This window comes from Microcebus murinus, chromosome 4 (genome assembly GCF_040939455.1).
Source record: "Microcebus murinus isolate Inina chromosome 4, M.murinus_Inina_mat1.0, whole genome shotgun sequence".
In the NCBI taxonomy this organism is placed as follows: domain Eukaryota; kingdom Metazoa; phylum Chordata; class Mammalia; order Primates; family Cheirogaleidae; genus Microcebus; species Microcebus murinus.
The window spans coordinates 11005493-11026481 of record NC_134107.1 but is presented as its reverse complement, the minus strand read 5'-3'; the positions used below and the strand labels follow the sequence as shown (position 1 = coordinate 11026481).

The following is a 20989-nucleotide window of genomic DNA, read 5'->3' as shown; positions in this document are numbered from 1 at the left end:
CTGTGTTGCCCGGGCTAGAGTGACGTGGTGTCAGCTTAGCTCACAGCAACCTCAGACTCCTGGGCTCAAGCAATCCTTCTGCCTCAGCCTCCCGGGTAGCTGGGACTACAGGCATGCACCAGCATGCCAGGCTAATTTTTTCTATATATATTTTTAGTTGTGCAGATAATTTGTTTCCAGATTATTTTTAGTAGAGACGGTGTCTCACTGTTGCTCAGGCTGGTCTCGAACTCCTGAGCTCAAGTGATCCTCTTGCCTCGGCCTCCCAGAGTGCTAGGATTGCAGGCGTGAGCCACCGCCCCCGGCCTAGAGCACATTTTTAATGAACCTTGATTTCAGTCTTCAAATGTTTGCATGCCTTGGTGAAGTCACAGGGAAAACGAAACTCAGAGGTCATTTAAGGCGGGACACACAGGCAGCAGCGCAAGAGACATCATTGTGCTGGAAGGATGGCCTTGGTAAGTCCCCAGAAAGGGTTTTACAGCTTTTGCGTGAATGACAGCAGCCCTGTCCGTGGTGACTGTGTGCGTCTTCCTCGTTGGCCCACAGCTCCTGCACAGGGCAGCTCGGGCACACACCGAGGTCTCAGGGTCTGCCTCTCAGACGCAGCGGGAGGGGACCAGGATGGTGGCTGTGAGCCCAGACAAGTCCCAGCCTTGGCTGCTGCGTGGGCTCTGGTTTCACAGAGCCCAAAGGCCAAGGAGCGACACGCCCTGGGGTTTGGGTCTGTGCCTTTCCACGGCCTACTCAGGCCTCACCGGCAGCGGCCCTGCCGGGCCTCCCGGGGCAGGAGTGGCGGCTGCGGGCGGCAGCACCCGCTCCACCGCCCAGGCCTCCCTTGTCACACTGTCCTGGGTGGGTGGGCGAGCTGGGGAGCGGGTGCTCAGCAAAGTGACCCGTAGTGGTGTGTGTGGGGGGGCATCAGAAAGGCTTCTGTCCCCCTCACTTCCAAACAGGGCCGGTCCTACTTTCCCCTCCTTCCTCCACCCCTTTGTAGGCTCCTTCTTCCTTCAGGCCCGGTAGCAGACCCATGTCCCCAGTACCTGCCGCAGCGCGACACCACGCCAGAGGCTTTCGTTTCAGCAACTCCGGGTTGACATACAGCCCTGGGAAGTAGGAATAATGGCTCCCAACGTTACAGATGTGGGGAGAGATACTCTGGGAAATACCACAGAGGGGATTTGAACTTGGGTGGGTCTGGCTCCAAAGCCTTTATTAAAAAAAAAGAAAAGAAACGAATTTCTTTAATCCCACAAGGAATATGTGAATACATTCACCGAGTTTAAAAAACCAAAACCAAAACTATTAGCATGAAGGCTAAGCCCTCTTTCAGCATCCTCCCCACTGGCGACCCTTCCCCTCCGTGCAGCCTGCGTGTGCGATTCCAGACATTCGCTGTGCTTTCGCACACATGGATACAGCTGCCTTGCAAGTATTGGCCGGTGGCTTTGGGTTTTGTTGTAGTTTTTAATTCAGTTGCCTGAGTACAGCTCATTTAGGATATGCTTGAATCTTTTCCTTTATTTACCAGTTTCAAGGATGAGACGGAGGTTCCTTTCCATCCTCCGGAGATAACTAGTGAGTTTAAAAAATATCATTATGAGTTTTAACATATTTTATGTGTTTCACTCTGTGCAATTATTATTATTATTGATGCTGAAATTGTTCCCTCTTTGGTCAAATTGACTTTTGACTGCTGTAGTCAAAAAGGCTTCGTTTTTTTAACTAAAGCCCCCACCAGACTCGCAGTCAGCTGGCATCGTCACCTCTCTCGGCAGCAGCCCAGCTCCCTGCTTGGGGTGGCCTGGCCCCTTGTGGCCTGGCTCAGCTGAGGTAGGGCAAGGAGGAGTGCGGGCTGGCCTCGGAGGTTCCCAAAATAGAACTCCTATGGCCAGGACTATCTCTCATTCTAGGTGTGGCCAGGGCAACATGCCTCCTGCTCACGGAAACTCTGCAAAGGCCCTGCCCCGCCACCAACTCCAGCCACACCTGTCGTCCCTCGCCCAATTTGGCTTGGAGCATAGACTCCAGCAGCCCCAGGCTTGCCCGGCATGTTCCGGGACGGCTAAGGACATTAATGTTGGAAACATTCAAATCCATATTTCCATCTTGTCCTTCTGCTCACTGGGCAAGTCATCGGAATTCCTGAGACTCCATCTGCTTATCTGTCCAGCGGGGTAATGGAAATTGGATAACGTGGGTCAATGTCCAAGCGCAGCCTCTGCCACGTCAGGCTTTGGGAGGCGGAGCTCTATGAGTCACAAGAATCTCTTGGGCGTGGGCAGGAGGCAGGTGGCCCTCAAAGAGGCATTTTAGACTCCCCTGGAATCGTACAGTCACTTGCTGACACAAACATGCTCTGTGCATAGAGTGCACTCTCATCCAGCTTGTGCACACCCCTCCACCACATTCCTGTGCTCACACCACCCCCCCACACCCCTGCCTCCCCTCCTTGTCTCCTGAGCCTGTTTCCAGCCCGGCAACCCCAGCAAGTGGAGGGGCTTCCCACCGGTGTGAGGAAGGCGCCTGCCTCCTCGTTTGCTGTAGGTGATGAATAAAGAGAGTCTCCAGGCTGGGCTGGGGCTCCACGCGGGTCAGATTCTAGAATGTTCCCTGAGAGGGCTCACTCTGCCTCTCTCTGATTTTTCTGTTGCAGGCCAGACCAAAACTCGGAGACCTGATTGAGATTTTTCGCTTTGGCTATGAGCACTGGGCCATCTACGTGGGAGATGGCTATGTGGTCCACCTGGCTCCCCCAAGTAAGGACACGTTCTCTTTTTAAGCACAAGGGTTCAGATCAAGCCAGGGAACGGATGCACAATTATGTGCATCCTAGGAAGTAGGCCCTCAGTACGTGTCTGCTGAATGGATCATGCTCTTCCCTGCAGGTGTATCAGCTGCTCTTCCATAGCGGGAAGTTGGTGGAGAGACTGTTGACCTTTATTCCATGATAGAGTAGGGTTCAGTCCTAACAAACCCACTGGACTTGGTGAGCATCCCTCCACGGGTCCCATTGCGTATCTATTTGTTGTTCTGGAGGTAGGAATAAGAGTAGGAATCAGTTTTTCCTTTGAATGGTTTACAACTGGCTGCATGGTGCAATGGATGGAGCATGGGCCTCCCAGCTCAACAGAACCTGTTTGGAATCCTGGCTCCTCTGCTTACTGACCAGGTGGCCTGAACTTAGCGATTTGCACCCTCTGCAGAGCAGGGATAAGGACCCCTACCTTCCGGGTCGTGTAGGGAGGCAATGAAGACATACATGGGAAAGCCCAGGTGCAGGGCCTGGCCCAGGGCTGGAGCAACCTCCTTTTCTTCTGAAGCATCATGGCATCCAAGAAAATGCCCAAACGCTGGAAACCACTCAAGTGCACAGCAGCAGGGAATGGGTCAAATAAAATAGATGTATCTGCCTATAGCAGAATGCTACACATACAGTCACTAAAAGCAGTTGTACAGCAGGTGTATATAGACACATATATGTGTACATAAATGATATCAGATCAAGTTAGAGAAATTTAAAAGTTTTGTTGTGCACACAAAAGAACAGTTTACAAACTAAGGGACTTTGAACCAAAAATGGCAAGAAGCTTAGCTCATGGCAGTGACGGCTCAGCTTATAAAGCACGAGTGGGGAAGTACATTGTCTTCTGCTGCGGTTGGCTACTAGAGACCCACATTCCTTTGAGGTAGTCGTTCTGCAGACACTTGTTTGCAGCTGATTGGCGGGGAAGCTATAAGGTCGTGCTGATGTGAGCAAAGCTGGGAATATTCAAACTGGCCTCTGTTTTGGTTCCTCTTTCACAATTCCCCTCTTTTGGTCATTCTCTCAGTTGGACTGAGCGTTAATCTTGGGCATCAGGTGCTGTTCATCCTTTCATGGCCATCTTAAGATCACAAACCAAGATTTCAGTAGATTCTCCTGACAACTCAAGTGTATGTCATCTTTGTTGTTTAATTCTCATAGAGATCATCTGCTGAGTCAGTGCTGTTGACGGGCATGCAAGACTGTTGAAGGGCACAGTGCATAAGGGCTGTATCAATGTGACTAATAGAAGGATCATAACCAGTGTTTGAAAATTATTCCAAAGACAAGGTCTGCAAGAGCCAAGATTTAACCAACTAAATAGATCAACTGATTTTGTGTCCCTATCAGGTGAAATACGTGGATTTGATCCTTTAGATATTTAAGATTCTAGAATATTTAAGATTCTGGGCTACAATTCTTGATTTATTGACATAGAAGCAGCACTTGAGCACTAGCTCCTTCTCATTGAGCGGTGAGGGTATCAAGAATGCTTCTGTTTTGGAGGACTGTTGAAGCTAAACTGCTTATCCTGGCTCGGATCATTTGAGGAGTGTTTAAGGCATCATGAAAACTCTTTTCAAGAGTTGTAGAAATATTGAAAAGCGATTTTTCTAATTCAGAGACTCCCAGTTGAGGGATGAGGGCTCTCACAAAATAGTGAAATCCAGAGCTTCTTTGTGTAATTGGGGTCGGAAGCTTGCAAGAAACTCATTTATGGAGGGTTGTTTTATGTTTAAATGATCCCAGGTTAAGATTTTATTGGCATTTAGAAAGTTATACTTGCTTATTCGGGGTGAGAGATATCCCAGCCTGTATCTTCCAGACTGTTTGGATTGGAAAGCTTTGTGTATCTTATTACCACAAAGAATGAACAATCCAGTATTATGGAGGGAGAGAGTTGAGGTGAATCCCATCACCCATCAATCAGAAGTGATATAAATAATCATGATTATTTTTGTCACTTTGGCATCTGCACATTGCCAGTTTATTTAGTTTAATTTTAAAATTTCAGAATGTTATGGGGGTACAAACATTTTGGTTATATATATTGCCTTTGCACCCCCCCAAGCCAGAGCTGCAAACATGTCCATCCCCCAGACAGTGCACTCCTTATACATTAGTTGTGAATTTACCCATCCCCTCTACCCTCTCCCACTGGCCCAGCACCTGATGAATATTACTTCCATGTGTGCATCTAAGTGTCAATCAGTTAGTACCAATTTGATGGTGAGTGCATGTGTTGCTCGTTTTTCCATTCTTGTGATACTTCACTTCGGAGAATGGGTTCTAGCTCCATCTAGGATAATACAAGTGGTGCTAGTTCACCATTGTTTTTTGTGGCTGAGTAGTAATCCACAGTATACATATACCACATTTTATTAATCTATTCATGTATTGATGAGGACTTGGGTTATTTTCACATCTTTGCAGTTGTGAATTGTGCTGCTATAAACATTTGAGTGCAGATTGTCTTTATTATAGAATGACTTCTTTTCCTTTGGGTAGATGCCCAGTAGTGGGGTTGCTGGATCAAATGGTATTTCTATTTTTAGCTCTTTAAGTTATCTCCAAATTACTTTTGACAGGGCTTATACTAATTTGCAGATCTGCTAGCAGTGTAAGAATGTTCCTATCTTTCCACACCCACACCAGCATTTGTTGTTTTGGGACTTTTTGATAAAAGCCATTCTCACTGGAGTTAAGTGATATCTCATTGTGGCTTTGATTTGCATTTCCCTGATAATTAGAAATGTTGAGCAATTTTGTATATGTTTGTTGGCCATTGTTCTGTCTTTTTTTGAAAAGTGTCTGTTCATGTCCTTTGCCCACTTTTTAATGGGGTTGTTTGATTTTTTTCTTGTTAATTTTCCTAAGTTTTATATAGATTCTAGTTATCAGCCCTTTATCAGATGTGTAGCATGCAAATATTTTCCCCCATTCTGTATATTGTCTATTTGCTCTAATGATAGTTTCCTTGGCTGTGCAGAAGCTTTTTTTTTTATTTATTTTTTTTATTTTGGCATATTGTGGGGGCACAGATTTTAAGGTTTCAATAAATGCCCATTTTCCCCCCTCCCCCCAAAAGTCTGAGTCTCCATCATGACCATCCCCAGATGGTGCACATCTCACTCATTATGTATGTATATACCAGCCCCCTCCCCCCTCCCACCTACCCAATACCCTATTACTGTAGTACCTATGTGTCCACTTAGGTGCTACTCAGTTAATACCAGTTTGTTGGAGAATATATCTGGTGCTTGTTTCTCCATTCTTGGGATACTTCACTTAGTAGTATGGGTTCCATCTCTAACCAGGAAAATATAAGATGTGCTATATCGCCATTGTTTCTTAGAGCTGAATAGTACTCCATGGTATACATATACCACATTTTATTAATCCATTCTTGGATTGATGGGCACTTGGGCTGTTTCCACAGCCTTGCAATTATGAATTGTGCTGCTATAAACATTCGAGTGCAGGTGTCTTTTTTGTAGAGTGTCACTGGATCATTTGGGTAGATGCCCAGCAATGGGATTGCTGGATCAAATGGTAGATTCACTTGTATCGCTTTAAGGTATCTCCATATTGCTTTCCACAGAGGTTGAACTAGTTTGCAGTCCCACCAGCAGTGTAGGAGTGTTCCTCTCTCTCTGCAACCACGCCAGCATTTATTGTTTGGAGATTTTTTGATAAAGGCCATTTTCACTGGGGTTAAGTGATATCTCATTGTGGTTTTGATTTGCATTTCCCTGATGATTAGAGATGTTGAGCATTTCTTCATATGTTTGTTGGCCATTCTTCTGTCTTCTTTAGAAAAATTTCTGTTCAAGTCCTTTGCCCACTTTTTAATGGGGTTATTTGATTTTTTCTTCCTAATTTTCGTGAGTTCTAAGTATATTCTAGTTATCAGTCCCTTATCGGATGCATAGAATGCAAAAATTTTCTCCCATTCTGTAGGTTGTCTGTTTACTTTCATGACTATTTCTTTGGCTGTGCAGAAGCTTTGTAGTTTGATCATGTCCCATTTATTTATTTTTGTTGCTGCTGTGATTGCCTTTGGGGACTTCTTCATAAACTCTTTGCCCAGGCCGATGTCTAGGAGAGTGTTTCCAACTTTTTCCTCTAGAGTTCTAATAGTTTCATACCTTAGGTTTAAGTCTGTTATCCAGCGTGAGTTGGTTTTTGTGAGAGGTGAAAGGTGTGGGTCCTGTTTTAGCCTTCTACAGGTGGCTATCCAGTTTTCCCAGCACCATTTATTGAAGATGGATTCTTTTCCCCAGCGTATGTTTTTGTCTGCTTTGTCAAAGATTAGATGGCTATATGAGGATGGTTTTATATCAGGATTCTCACATCTGTTCCACTGGTCAATATTCCTATTTTTGTGCCAATACCATATTGTTTTAATGACTACAGCTTTGTAGTATAGTTTGATATCTGGCATATTAATGCCTCCCATTTTGTTTTTGTTGCCTAGAATTGCTCTTGATATTCGGGGTCTTCTTTGGTTCCATACGAAGCGTAAAATTATTTTTTCTATATCTGTGAAGAATGCTGATGGGATTTTAATAGGTATTGCATTGAATCTGTAGATCAGTTTGGGTAGTATAGACATTTTGATGATATTGAGTCTGCCGATCCATGAGCATGGTATGGATTTCCATCTGTTTACATCCTCTGCTATTTCCTTCCTCAGTGTTTCATAGTTCTCCCTGTAGAGGTCTTTTACGTCCTTGGTTAAGTATATTCCTAGGTACTTTAATTTCTTTGTTGCTATTGTGAAGGGAATTGAGTCTTTGATTTGGTTCTCAATTAGATTGTTGTTGGCGTATATGAATGCCTCTGATTTCTGTGTATTGATTTTGTATCCTGAGACTTTACTAAATTCATTGATCAGTTCCAGGAGTTTCTTGGTTGAATCCTTGGGGTTTTCTAGATACAATATCATATCATCAGCAAACAGTGAAAGTTTGATCTCTTCTGCCCCTATTTGGATACCTTTGATTCCATTTTCCTGTCTGATTGCTGTAGCCAAGACTTCCAGCACTATGTTGAACAGAAGTGGAGGTAGTGGGCAGCCTTGTCTGGTTCCAGTTCTAAGTGGGAATGATTTCAATTTTTCCCCATTCAGTATGATGTTGGCTATGGGTCTGTCATATATGGCTTGTATCATTTTTAGGTATGTCCCTTCTATGCCTATTTTCTTAAGTGTTCGTATCATGAAAGGGTGTTGAATTTTGTCAAAAGCTTTTTCTGCATCTATTGAAAGAATCATGTGGTCTTTGTTTTTGCTTCTGTTTATGTGGTGAATTGCATTTATAGATTTCCGTATGTTGAACCATCTCTGCATCCCTGGGATGAAGCCCACTTGGTCGTGGTGGATTATTTTTTTGATAAGTGTCTGGATTCGGTTAGCTAAGATTTTGTTGAAAATTTTTGCATCTATATTCATTAGGGATATTGGTCTGTAGTTTTCTTTTTTTGTTGCATCCTTTCCTGGTTTTGGTATCAGAGTAATATTCGCTTCATAAAAGGTGTCGGGAGGTTTCCATTCTTCTCGATGTTGTGGAATAGTTTCTGCAAGATAGGTACTAGTTCTTCTTTGTAAGTATGGTAAAATTCAGGTGTGAAGCCATCTGGACCGGGACTTTTCTTTTTAGGGAGATTTTTAATTGCTGTTTCTATTTCAGCTGTTGAGATTGGTCTGTTCAGGGAATCTATTTCTTCCTGGTTGAGCCTAGGGAGGCTGTGTGTTTCTAGCAATTTGTCCATTTCCTCCACATTTTCCAGTTTGTGTGCATAAAGATTTTTGTAGTATTCATAAACTGTATCTTGTATCTCTTTGGGATCAGTTGTGATATCTCCTTTTTTATTCCTGATGGAGCTTATTAGAGATTTCTCTTTTATGCTTTTCGTTAGCTTAGCCAATGGTGTGTCAATTTTGTTTATTTTTTCAAAGAACCAACTTTTTGTTTTATTAATCTCCTGAATAGCTTCCCTGTTTTCAATTTCATTTAGTTCTGATTTGATCTTGTTGATTTCACTTCTTCTGCTGGGTTTGGGGTTGGTCTGTTCTTCTTTTTCTAGCTCTTTGAGTCGTTTCATTAGATTGTCTATTTGTGATCTTCTTGTCTTTTGGTTATAGGCATTTATGGAGATAAACTTTCCTCTCAGAACTGCTTTAGCTGTGTCCCAGAGGAGTTGATAACTTGTCTCTCCATTGTCGTTTTCTTCATAGAACTTTTTTATTTCCGTCTTGATTTCTTCATTTACGAAGTAATCATTTAGTAGGAGGTTGTTTAATTTCCACGATTTTGTGTAGAAATGTGAGTTTCTGTAGGGGTTGATTTCTAGTTTTATTCCACTGTGATCTGAGAAGGTACATGGTATGATTTCTATTTTTTTAAATTTCTTGAGATTTTCTTTGTGTCCTAGGATATGGTCAATCTTAGAGAATGTCCCGTGAGCTGATGAGAAGAACGTATATTCAGTGGATTTTGGGTAGAATGTTCTGTAGATGTCTGTCAGACCCAATTGTTCTAGAGTTTTGTTTAAGTCCATTATTTCTTTATTAATTTTCTGTTTGGAGGATCTGTCTCGTGCCGTCAGTGGGGTGTTGAAATCTCCGGCGATTATGGAGTTGCTATTAATCCATTTGCTTAGCTCCAGTAAGGTTTGCTTTATGAATCTGGGTGCACCTAAGTTGGGTGCATATATATTTAAAATTGTTATCTCTTCTTGTTGGACTGTGCCCTTCACCATTATATAATGACCCTCTTTGTCTTTTACTACTTTTGTTGGTTTAAAAACTAAATCATCTGAAATTAGAACTGCCACACCAGCCTTCTTTTGGCTTCTATTTGCTTGGAATATTGATCTCCACCCTTTTATTTTTAGTCTATATGCATCCTTGCAGGTTAGATGTGTTTCCTGAAGACAGCATATACTTGGCCTGTATTTTCTTATCCATTCAGCCAGCCTATGTCTCTTGAGTGGAGAGTTTAAGCCATTCACATTTATTGAGAGAACTGATAGGTAAGGTAGATTACTGATCATTCTGTTGGGTTGGATGTTGTTGCTATGATTTCTGTCTTGAGCCATTGTAATATCTGGCCTTTAATATCTTTGGGTTTTGGTTGTTTTTATATCCGTGGATTATTATTATGATGTTCCGTGCATAATGCTGTTTTAAGTACTTCTTGTAGGGCTGGTCTTGTCTTGGTGAATTCTCTGAGCCTTTGCTTGTCTGAGAATGTTTTTATTTCTCCTTCATATACGAAACTTAGTTTTGCAGGGAACAATATTCTAGGCTGGGCATTGTTTTGTTTCAAAAGAGTGAGAATGGGGCCCCAGTCTCTCCTTGCTTGTAAAGTCTCATTAGAGAAGTCTGATGTTATTCGAATTGGCTTTCCCTTGTATGTTACTTGCTTCTTTTGTCTTACAGCTCTTAGAAGGGCCTCTTTAGTTGATACTTTGGTCAGTCTGATGACTGCATGTCGTGACGTCTTCCTGTTTGCATTGAATCTCCCAGGGGTCCTCTGGGCTTCTTGAACTTGTATATCGAGATTTTGAGCAAGGCCTGGGAAATTTTCCTCTATTATATCTTCAAAAAGCTTGTCCAGCCCTTGAGTGTTGTCTTCCTCCCCTTCGGCTAACCCTATGACCCTCACGTTAGGTTTTTTCACATAATCTCACAGCTCTTGTAGGCTTTGGTCTTTTCTCTTGTTTCTCTGCTGTATTTCTGTGACTGATTTATTTAATTGGAAGGTGTTATCTTCAAGCTCTGAGATTCTTTCTTCTGCTTGATCTACCCTGTTCTTGAGACTTTCCACAGTATTTTGTAGTTCCCTGAGTTGATTCTTCATCTCCAAGACTTCAGTTAAAGTTTTCTTCACTGTGTCAATCTCTTTGTTGAACCTTTGTTCCATTTCCTGGAGGCTTTTTGTGGTTTCTTGGTGTTGGTTATTGAGTTGTTGTTGCAGGTCAGTGAGTGTTCTTATGATCCACATACGAAATTCCTCTTCTGTCATATTGGTTGCCTGATTTTGGTTGGTGTCTGTTTCTAGGGGACTGGGGCTCCTCTTTGGGGGTGTGTTTTCCGTTTGGTTCTTCATATTTCCTGAGTTCTTTCGCTGATTTCTTCCCATGTCGATCAGTTGTTGTTTCTTTCCTTAGGTTATTGTTTGGGTATTCACACACCTTGTTTAGTTTCTGAGGTGTTAGGTGGTGTCTGTGGGTGAAATTGGACCACTCCCTGTATATTGAGTCGGTGGGTGCCGTGGAAAGGCTGTGCAAGATGCCGTCCCTGTCAGTAGGTGGCGTTTGCTTGGAGGGACAGGCTATACTGTTGATTTTGTGTCCTGTTAACAGCTCTTGTTCTGGGCGGAGCTGGGTTGGGTAAGCCTGCCCTCAGGCCGTTAGCAGGGGTCAAAGTTCTGTTCTCTGCTTCCAGGGAAAGCTGTCAGGGCGGGGCTGGAATGGTCCCGCTCAGCCAGAAAGTCTGTGTGTGGGAGTGGGGCTGTCTGAGACCCACAGTCTGGATCGGGCCTCGCTTCTTTCCACCCTCCCCAAGTCCGCAGCTACTCCTGGGCCTCTGCCAGCAGGCCAGACCACAAGCCACCAGGCCTCCCCGGACTGTGATGCCGGCGGGGAGGTTCCCTGCACAGGAACGCCACCTGGGTTGGGCGCACGGCCTCCTCCTGGGAGGAGGGTTGCTCTCTAGGACGCCGATCCGCCCCTGGAGGCACACACACCTCAGTAGGCTGTTCACGTATAACCTTTCTGTGCCCCGGGCAATGCTAGCCCTCGGTGCAGGGGATCTGGTCTGCAGGTCCGACCTCTGGGTCCCAGAGTTCAAACTGTATCCCCACCAGGGAGAGGATTTCCGGTCCCGATTCACCCACCGGGAGCCCAAGCTGGGTCTATGTCTCTCAGCCTCTGAGTCGGCACCGTTCTCCTGGGAACACGGTGCCAGCAGCACCTGGGAGGGCGGGCGGGGTCCCAAACGGGAAGGTCCCGTTCCCTGGAGGTGCCTCCGGCTGGTGGCTGTATTGTCTCTCTGGGCAGCCGCGGGTAGGGTCGGGGGAGGGGAGGAGGAGGCAATATGGCGCCTGCTGCGCGGCTCGGGTCTGTGCACCCGGAGGTGCCCGGAGGAACTTGGGAACCTGGTGCCACGTCTGCTACAGGCTCACCGTTGGCAGGCGGCGGCGGTCTCTGGGTTGGTGTCCGCAGGTCTCTCCACCCGCTGGGGAGCCCACCAGCAGTCCCGAATGCAGGGGAGGGGAAACAGCAAATCCACCTACCCTTGCCGCTGGTCTCCGGGCTGCTCCGGTGGTCTCAGCCTCCAGTTCTCCTCCGCAGCCTCCTCCCGTGGAGTCTCCCGGGGTCTCAGGTACCCCTCCTTCCGGCCCTTGTCGGCTGTATGCTCGTCTTCTTGCTTCTTTCCTCTAATTTCTGCTAGAATCTGTCTTTTCTGCAGAGACACTCTGTCTGGCGGTGTTATTCGTCCGCCATCTATGTGCAGAAGCTTTTTAATTTGATCAGGTCCTATTTATTAGTTTTTGTTGCTGCTGTGATTGCTTTGGGGTCTTATTAGTAAATTCTTTCCCTAGACTGATGTCTATAAGAGTTTTCCCAACATTTTCTTCTAGAATTCTTATGGTTTCCTATCTTAAATCAGACTTCCTGATTTAAGTCTGTTATCCATTGTAAGTTGATTTTTGTGAGAGGTGAGAGATATGAATCCAACTTCTTCTGCATGTGGCTATCCAAATTTTCCAGCACCATTTATTGAATAGGGATTCTTTTCCCCAATGTATATTTTTGTCTGCTTTGTCAAAGATTAGATGACAATTTGAGGATGGTTTTATGTCTGGGTTCTCAGTCCTGTTCCAAAAGGTCTATATCTCTGTTCTTGTACCAGTTTCATGCTGTTTTGGTTACTATAGCCCTGTAGTATAGCTTGAAGTCTGGTAGATTGATGCCTCCCAATTTGTTCTTTTTGCTTAAGATTGCTTTGGCTATAAGGGGTCTTCTCTGGTTCCATGTAATTATTTTTTCTAGATTTGTGAGAAATGATGCTGGTATTTTGATAGGAATTGCATTGATTCTGTAGATCACTTTGGGTAATATAGACATTTTAACAATATTGATTCTGCCGATCCATGAACATGGTAGGGTTTTCCATCTGTTTACATGCTCTGCAATTTTTTTTCTCAGTGTTTTGTAGTTATCCCTCTTTAGGTCTCTCACCTCCTTAGTTAAATAGATTTCTAAATATTTAATTTTTTTGATGCTATTGTGAATGGTGTTAAATCTTTGATTTGATTTTTGGCTTGGCTGTTATTGGCATATATGAATGCTACTGATTTATGTGCATTGATTTTGTATCCTGAGACTTTGCTGAATTCATTTATTAATTCCAGGAGTTTCTTGGTTGAATCTTTGTTTTGTTTTGTTTTGTTTTTTAAATAATATATAATCAGCAAAGAGTGAAAGTTTGACCTTTCTGCCCCCATTTTGATACCCTTGATTCCCCACTCTTGTTTGATTGCTCTGGCAAGGCTCTAGAATCCAGAATACATAAAGAACTCTTGGGCTGGGTATGGTGTCTCACACCTGTAATCCTAGCACTCTGGGAGGCCGAGGTGGGAGGATAGCTTGAGGTCAGGAGTTCGAGACCAGACAGAGCAAGAGTGAGATCTAGTCTCTATTAAAAACAGAAAAAATTATCCAGGTGTGGTGGCATGCACCTGTAGTCCCAGCTACTTGGGAGGCCAAGGCAAGAGGATTGCTTGAGCCCAGGAATTTGAGGTTGCTGTGAGCTAGGCTGACACCACAGCACTCTTCCCAGGGCAACAGAGTGAGACTGTCTCAGAAAAAAGAATTCTAGGTTGGCCATTATTCTGTTTTAGAAGACTGAGGATGGGCCCCCAATTCTTTCTTGCATGTAAAGTTTCAGTTGAGAAGTTTGCAGTTAGTCTGATAGGTTTTCCTTTGTAGGTTACCTGCTGTTTTTGCCTTACTGCTCAAAGGAGTACCTCTTTCATGTTTACTTTGGCCAGCCTAATAACTATGTGACGTGGTGATTGCCTTTTCTCATTCAGTCTCCCAGGAGTCCTGTGTGCTTCTCATACCTTGCTATCTAGATTTCTGGTTAGGCCAGGTATGTTTTCCTCCATTATTCCTAGAAATAGATTTTCCAGCCCTTGTGTATTTTCTTCTTCACACTCAGAGATCTCTATGATTCTTATATTTGGTCTCTTTACATAATCCCACATTTCTTGTATACATTTCTTGATTGTATACATACAAGCATACAAGCAAGATATGTAACATTTCTTGTTCCTGTCTCTTGCTTCTGTGTTCTTTTTTTTCATCAGATTTGTTTAGCACATAGGCGTTATCTTCAAGCTCTGAGATTCTTTCCTCTGTGTGATACAGCCTATTCTTAAGGCTTTCCACTGTATTTTATATTTCTTTGAATGCCTCTTTCATTTCCAGTATTTCTGTTTGGTTCTTTGTAATACTTCAATTTCTTTAGAGAATTTTTCATTCATTTCCTGCATTATTCTTGTGGCTTCTTTGTTTTGGGTTTCTATTTTCTCTTGAATTCCATTGAGCTTTCTTACAACCCATAGTCAAAATTCTTCATCTTTCATTTTAACCATTTTATTTAAGTTGGTTTCCATTGCTGAAGAGCTAATTATTTCTTTTGGGGTGTGACTTTTCACTCTGATTTTTCATATGTCCTGAGTACTTTCACTGATTCTTTCTTATCTGGCTTCTTGGTGGAGAACTGGGGGTGCTAAGGCTGATTTATGGCCCTGTCTCCACGTCCCTAAGGGTCGTTCAGTGACAGTGCCAGGGAGAGGAGCACTGGTCCTGTATTGCCTTAGGGATGTTTTAGCAAGTTTGGTGAATCTGTTGGGCTACCTCTGACCTGATGTCTTCACCTCTTCCCAGTGGACTGTAGTGAGTTTGGTCCCCCAGCTTAAGCTCCAAGCTGGTGGATTGTACTTGTGAATATGAATCTACTGCTCACTAATAGCTTGAGATGGAAGGCACTATGTTTAGCTATGGGGATGTAGCATCTGTCATTGATTATAGTTTGCACAGAGGATTCAGTTACTGAGGCAATCTGCTGTCCTTGTGGTAGGCTCTGGTTTCCTAGGTGGGGTATATGAATGCCTAGAGCTTTGGGAGGGGTATTGTAGCTCCCAGGTGTTGCTTGGACCCTGTTCCCCCACCAGGTGTGGTTAGGAACTAGATAGATGGCAGCTGGAGAGCAGAAGCCTGGGTGTAGGCTTCTGTGGTTGCTTATCCTGCGACTAGAGGGAGCCGCTGACAAGGATTTCATGGCTGTTGCTCCAAGCCTGGAGGGCTGCTCCTGATGGGCGGGACCAACCCTTGTGATTGCTGAGGTCTCTGGTCTTAGGCCAAAGTAATCCCATAGTTTTAGTTAATTTTGCCAATTTCAAATTTATTTCATTTCATTTTATTTTTTTGAGACAGAGTCTCGCTTTTGTTGCCCATGCTAGAGTGAGTGCTGTGGCATCAGCCTAGCTCACAGCAACCTCAAACTCCTGGGCTCAAGAAATCTTACTGCCTCAGCCTCCCGAGTAGCTGAGACTACAGGCATGCACCACCAGACCCGGCTATTTTTTTTAATATATATATTAGTTGGCCAATTAATTTCTTTCTATTTATAGTAGAGACAGGGCTCTTGCTCTTGCTCAGGTTGGTTTCAAACTCCTGACCTTGAGCAATGTGCCCGCCTCGGCCTCCCAGAGTGCTAGGATTACAGGTGTGAGCCACCAATTTCAATTTTAAAATGCTACTGATACATTCAACTTTTCCTGAAAACTGAGGATAAGAGGGACAGTGGTACTCTCCAAATGTTTGCATAATCTTGTTTAATTATTTTATAACTTGTCAATTAAAAGAATCTATCACCTGACATTTCAGTGGGATTCTCCAAATTAAAAAAAAGTTTTCCAACAACTTTTTGGCTACAGTAATTGAATTAGCCTTTCAGCCCAGAAAATCATCTGTCCATTTAGAAGACATACATACTATTCCAAGCATGTGTTGACGGTACCTACAGGTGAGTAACGGAAGGAAGGCCATCTGCAAGAGTTCAAATGGTCCTGATGGTGGGGGAACTGTTCCTGAGGCCACTTAAAATTCTGTTTGAAATAGAGTCTCACTGTGTCTCCCAGGTTGGACTGCAGTGGCCAGTATTTTATTAGTCTGATTGTTCCTCTTTTGTTCTAATGTTTTTTCAAAATATTCCCTTAGGTGATTTAGTTTTGTAAGGGGAGTTACCTCCAATTCCAATTTATGTTTCTTCAGTAAATCACTTATTTCTGTGTGTAGTCCATCAACAAAAGGGTTAGGGAGTTGTCTTCAGATCTCACTTCTGACACCAGAAACTGTTAAAAATAAAATTATATCAAGTCAGAGAAATTTAAAAGCTTTGTCGTGCATGTGAAAGAAGAGTTCACAAACCAGGGGGCTTCAAACTGAAAATGTCAAGAAGCTTGGCTCAAGCAGTTATGGCTCAGTTTATGCAGCATGAATGAGAAAGTATGTTGTTCTCTGTTGTCATTGGCCACTAGAGATGACATGTTCTTCAGGTAGTCGTGCTGCATGAGCTTACCTGTGTGTACCTGATTGGCTAGGAAGCTGTGAGGTCGTGTTGACATGAGGATAGCTTATGCCCCCAAACCATCCTGAGATGGGGCTAGTTAGGATTCCAAAGAAAGCAATACTACATGCCAAGCTGACCTGTCCAGAGCATTTATTAGGGGACTTAAATACAGAGGGTGGGAGTGTCTTCTTGATGGACAACAGGAGAGAAGACGTTCTACACAGGCATGTCTGCAATGAGCAGGGTGGGTTATGAAGTTTATATGAGGGTCTAAGCAATTTGGTTCAGGGCTGGGGCTAGTTTCTTTCTCCCCTTCCTCTCCTCTCCCCTCGCCTTCTCTTCCTTTTTCCTTTCCTTTCCTGTTGCGGTACTAAAGCAACCCAGGGCTAGTTTTTACATGTTTAGCAACATGTTGATCTTTCAGCGTTTCATGCAACAACCTAAACAACTTTATCAGAGCCTGGGAATGTTCAAGGCTCCTGTGGTGTCACACCTGCAGGGGAAAACATGCAGCCGGCTAGCTCACACAGTGGTCGAGGCATTCTGTGTTTCTTAGGACAAAGAAAAAAAAAGTAGGGGAACCAGGGGCCCCTACACCTCATCCCCTAAAGTTCCCCTATGCTCCTTTGATGTCAACTTCCTCACACCACTGACACCTCCGGCTCTTGGCAACCTACGATCTTTCTTCTGACTCTACAGATTTGTCTTTTAGATAATGTCATACAAATGGAACCCTACAGAATGTAGTCTTTTGTGCCTAGTTGCCTTAACTTAGCACAATGCCTTTGAGGGTCATTTTTGTTGTAGCATGTGTCAGTACTTTGTTCCTTTTAGTTGCTGAATAGTATTCCATTGCATGGGTGTGCCACCATCTGTTTATCCATTCACCAGCTGAAGGACATTGTGGGTGATTTTCACTTTTTAACAATAATGATTAGATCTACTGTAAATATTCCCATACAGGGTATTTTTTTTTTTGTACACGTGAACATAGATTTTCATTTCTTTTTGGTAAATGCCTAGGAGTGGGATTGTGGGGCTACATGGTAAGTGAATATTTAATTTAATAAGAAACTGCCGAACTGTTGTCCAAAGTACGTCACCAGCAATATAGGAAAGGGCACCTTCTACTGGGGGACAGGAGGAAACCGTCCCCGAGCTGGGAGACCGAGGGGCAGAGATGGGAGAGTGAGAGGAAAAGAGATGGGGAGAACGGCTGGGGGATGGGGCAGAGACAGGAAGACTAGAAGTCCAGAAGGAGAGACATTGGTTTGGGGATGGAGGGGGAGAGGTGGAGGGACAATGTCTTTTCCTCACGGAAGAGAATAAATTCCTGGTGACATGGTTTTATGCTGATGTGAATCCTGTTTCCTCCAGCCTCCCTTCTTTGGGATCTGTAGCCCGGCGAGCCTGGGCGCCGACTCTCCCGTGTTTCTCCTGCCCCGTTCTTGCTCCTGCAGCGGGAGGAGCAAGAAATGAGAAGACCGGGGCCCCAAGAGGAGAAGGGACTTGCCTGAGTGAGGCCAGGACCTGGGCCCTGGAATCCGGGGTCAGGCTTTTGTCTGGCTGGTTCCTTTCCTACTGTTCCAAAAAACCAGCCTAGCCCCCGAGGCTCCCACAGTGCTGGCTCAGGGAGGTTGAGTGGCTTTTCCTAAGCCACGAGCCGGTGAGGGGCAGCTGGGACTAGGACCTGGGGACCTTCTGCCTCCTCTCTTTGCCCAGCACACTCTGCCTCCACCTCGACTCTTTCAGGAACACCTGTACTCACCTGGTCCTTTAGAGCAGGGGTCCCCATCCCAGGGTGAGTTGTGTAATTATTTCATTATATATTACAATGTGATCATAAAGAAATAAACTGGACAATAAATGTAATGCACTTGAATCATCCCCAAACCATCCCTTCTGCCCCTCCCCGTCCATGGAAAAATTGTCTTCCATGAAAATGGTCCCTGGTGCCAAAAAGGTTGGGGACAGGCTGCTTTAGAGCTCAGGTTCTTTACTTTAGAAACGAGGAAACCAGAGCCCAGGGACCCCGGGTAACTCCTCCTCCAGGCTTAGGTCTGACCCGTGTTCGAGCCTGAGGCCAGGCGGGACGCGCAGGTCCTCCCGCCGCTCATCCTTCTTGGTGGTGCCAAGGGCAGTGAGGCTGCCGGCCCGGGCCAGCTCTGGGCCTCGGTGGCCCTGCCCAGGACGGAACTCCCTCTTCCCACAGGTGAAATTGCTGGAGTTGGTGCGGCCAGTGTCCTGTCCGCCCTGGCCGACAAAGCCAAAGTGAAGAAGGAACTGCTGTCCGTGGTGGCCGGGGGAGACAGGTACCGGGTGAATAACAAACACGATGACAAGTATCCGCCACTGCCTTCCAACAAAATCGTCCGGCGGGCGGAAGAGGCGGTGGGGAAGGAGTTGCGCTATTCGCTGACCGGAGATAACTGCGAGCACTTTGTGAACGAGCTGCGCTACGGGGTGTCCCGCAGCGACCAGGTGCGTGCTCAGCCGGGGGCCCTTCCCCAGGAACCCACAGTCCCCTCAGCCGACTGCGGCTGGGCATCAGTGTGGGTGGAGACAGAGGCAGGAACAGGCAAAAAAGCAGAGACAGAATTCCTGCCTGGAGGACGCTGCCGTGGGGGTGGGACGAGGGCGGGGGACAGACAGCAGGTGGGCAGCGCAGATCCGCGCAGTCGGGGCGGTGGCCAACGGAGGGGCCTCGGCCCTGAGGGTCGCCCTGCTGCCGAGCCCTCCCTGGCCCCCGCCCCGAGGTGGCCCCTGACAGCCCTAGAGGTAGATTTTATGATCCCCACCTTACACATAGGGAAACTGAGGCTCACAGAGCTTAAGTAACTTGTTCAAACTCATTCAGCTGCTACCATGTTTCCCTGAAAATAAGACCTACCCATAAAATAAGCCCTAGCAGGATTTCTAAGCATTTGTGAAATATAAGCCCCACCCCTGAAAATAAGACCTAGTGATGGGCGTGGCCATGCACAACCCATGCATTTCCTCCTGGAAGGGTAAAGAAGACAAGCAGCCCTTCTCATCTGCCTCATGAGAGCTCTATTGCTCCACATGAGAGATTGAGGCCAACGGTTCTAAAGGAAATAGAGTTGCAAGAAACTCAGGATGACATTCGGGATGTGGAGAGTTAGGATGATGTTCCAGAAGAAGACGACTTAACTATATTTGAATAAATGTAGATTGTTGTACTGTACTTAATAAAAATAACACATCCCCTCAAAATAAGCCCTAGGGGGTCTTCTTGAGGAAAAATAAATATAAGACCCTGTCTTATTTTTGGGGAAACATGGTAGGCATTGAGTGTCTAGTTCACATCAGCCACCGTGCTGAGGTGGGAGTTGACCCTGGGGCGATCTGTTCAAGGGAGGTTCACACCTGAGCTGAGCCTTGTTTTACTATTTTGATTAATCTGAAAGTAGAACATGAGCTGGAGATGACCAGGGAATCGGACGATGGGAAGTACAGGCAGAGGGAACCGGGAGCCAGGAGGGGGAAAAGCCTGGGCCATGCTGGGCAAATTTGCTCTGAAAAAGGCCACATAGTAAATATTTTAGATTTTGTGGGCCAGGTGGTCTCTCCCTTGTAACTCTTCGGCTGGAACTTTGTAGCATGAGAGCACAGACTGCATGTAAGCAAACAGGCAGAGCTGTGTTTAAATACAAGTTTATTTTAAATTTATTTATTCATTTTTTACAAAGATAGGTTGCAGGCTGGATTTGACCCAAGAAGCATAGTTTGCCTTTTTTAAAAAAACAAGCTTGAGAAACCACATACCCCCTCATATATTTTTAGGTGACATCAAACATTTTAAAAAATCATAAATGTAAAAAATGTTCAAAGGATGGAATTTTTGGTATATCGCATACTGCATATGTGATTTATGTACATATTTTATTCACAATTTGGGAACTGCACATTTAATTCATTCTGTTAATGAAAAATGTCTTCCATGTAATGTAAATAGCCAAGCCAGGTGTTTTTGTCAAACCAATCAGTCAAATCAGACTTAATTTTGACTTTCAGGAAAACACTGACAATTTTTTAATTCAAATATCTGTGTACCATTTTAGAACGTTCGTTCTAAAATAGTAGACAGATCAGGCAGGGAGCCTCCCTCAACATGGTTGCATGCGTATTTTGCACCGTTAGGAGCAAGGCACTCTCAAATCCTTTCTTACCGGTGTCCAGAGGCGCGTAGACGTTAGCTTATGCACCAGAGATTCAGGGTGGGGAGGATTCAACTCTTCTGTTGTTAGACAGGAGAAGGGGAGGTGGTGAGAAGGGGAGGTGGGCAAGCAGGATCCACACCTTCTGGAATTGAGAACGCCCAAGGATGGAGCCAGGGAACCTGCCCGCACTGCCAGGAAGTGCTCTGTGGTGCCCAGTAGGGGTCCTGGTGATGGAGTCTCCCCTCCTTTTTTTTTTTTTTTTTTTTTTTTTGAGATAGAGTCTCATTCTGTTGCCGGGGCTAGAGTGCCATGGCGTCAGCCTAGCTCACAGTAACCTCAAACTCCTGGGCT

General features: G+C 45.0%; 1 protein-coding gene across 4 annotated transcripts in view; it reads left to right on the top strand.

Moving 5' to 3' along the window:
- Positions 1–20989, top strand: part of PLAAT2 (phospholipase A and acyltransferase 2) — a 35181-nt gene continuing 14192 nt past the window's right edge. For 2 of the 4 annotated variants that reach the window (XM_076001731.1, XM_076001732.1), the window contains exons 1-3: positions 1–458; positions 2657–2759; positions 18670–18938. In XM_076001731.1, the coding sequence (XP_075857846.1) occupies positions 450–458; positions 2657–2759; positions 18670–18938 (381 nt within the window). In that variant the 5' untranslated portion in view covers positions 1–449. Of the gene's footprint in view, positions 459–2656; positions 2760–18669; positions 18939–19464; positions 19714–20989 lie in introns of those variants that run through there. The other 2 variants (XM_076001733.1, XM_012777847.2) reach the window with 2 other exon arrangements.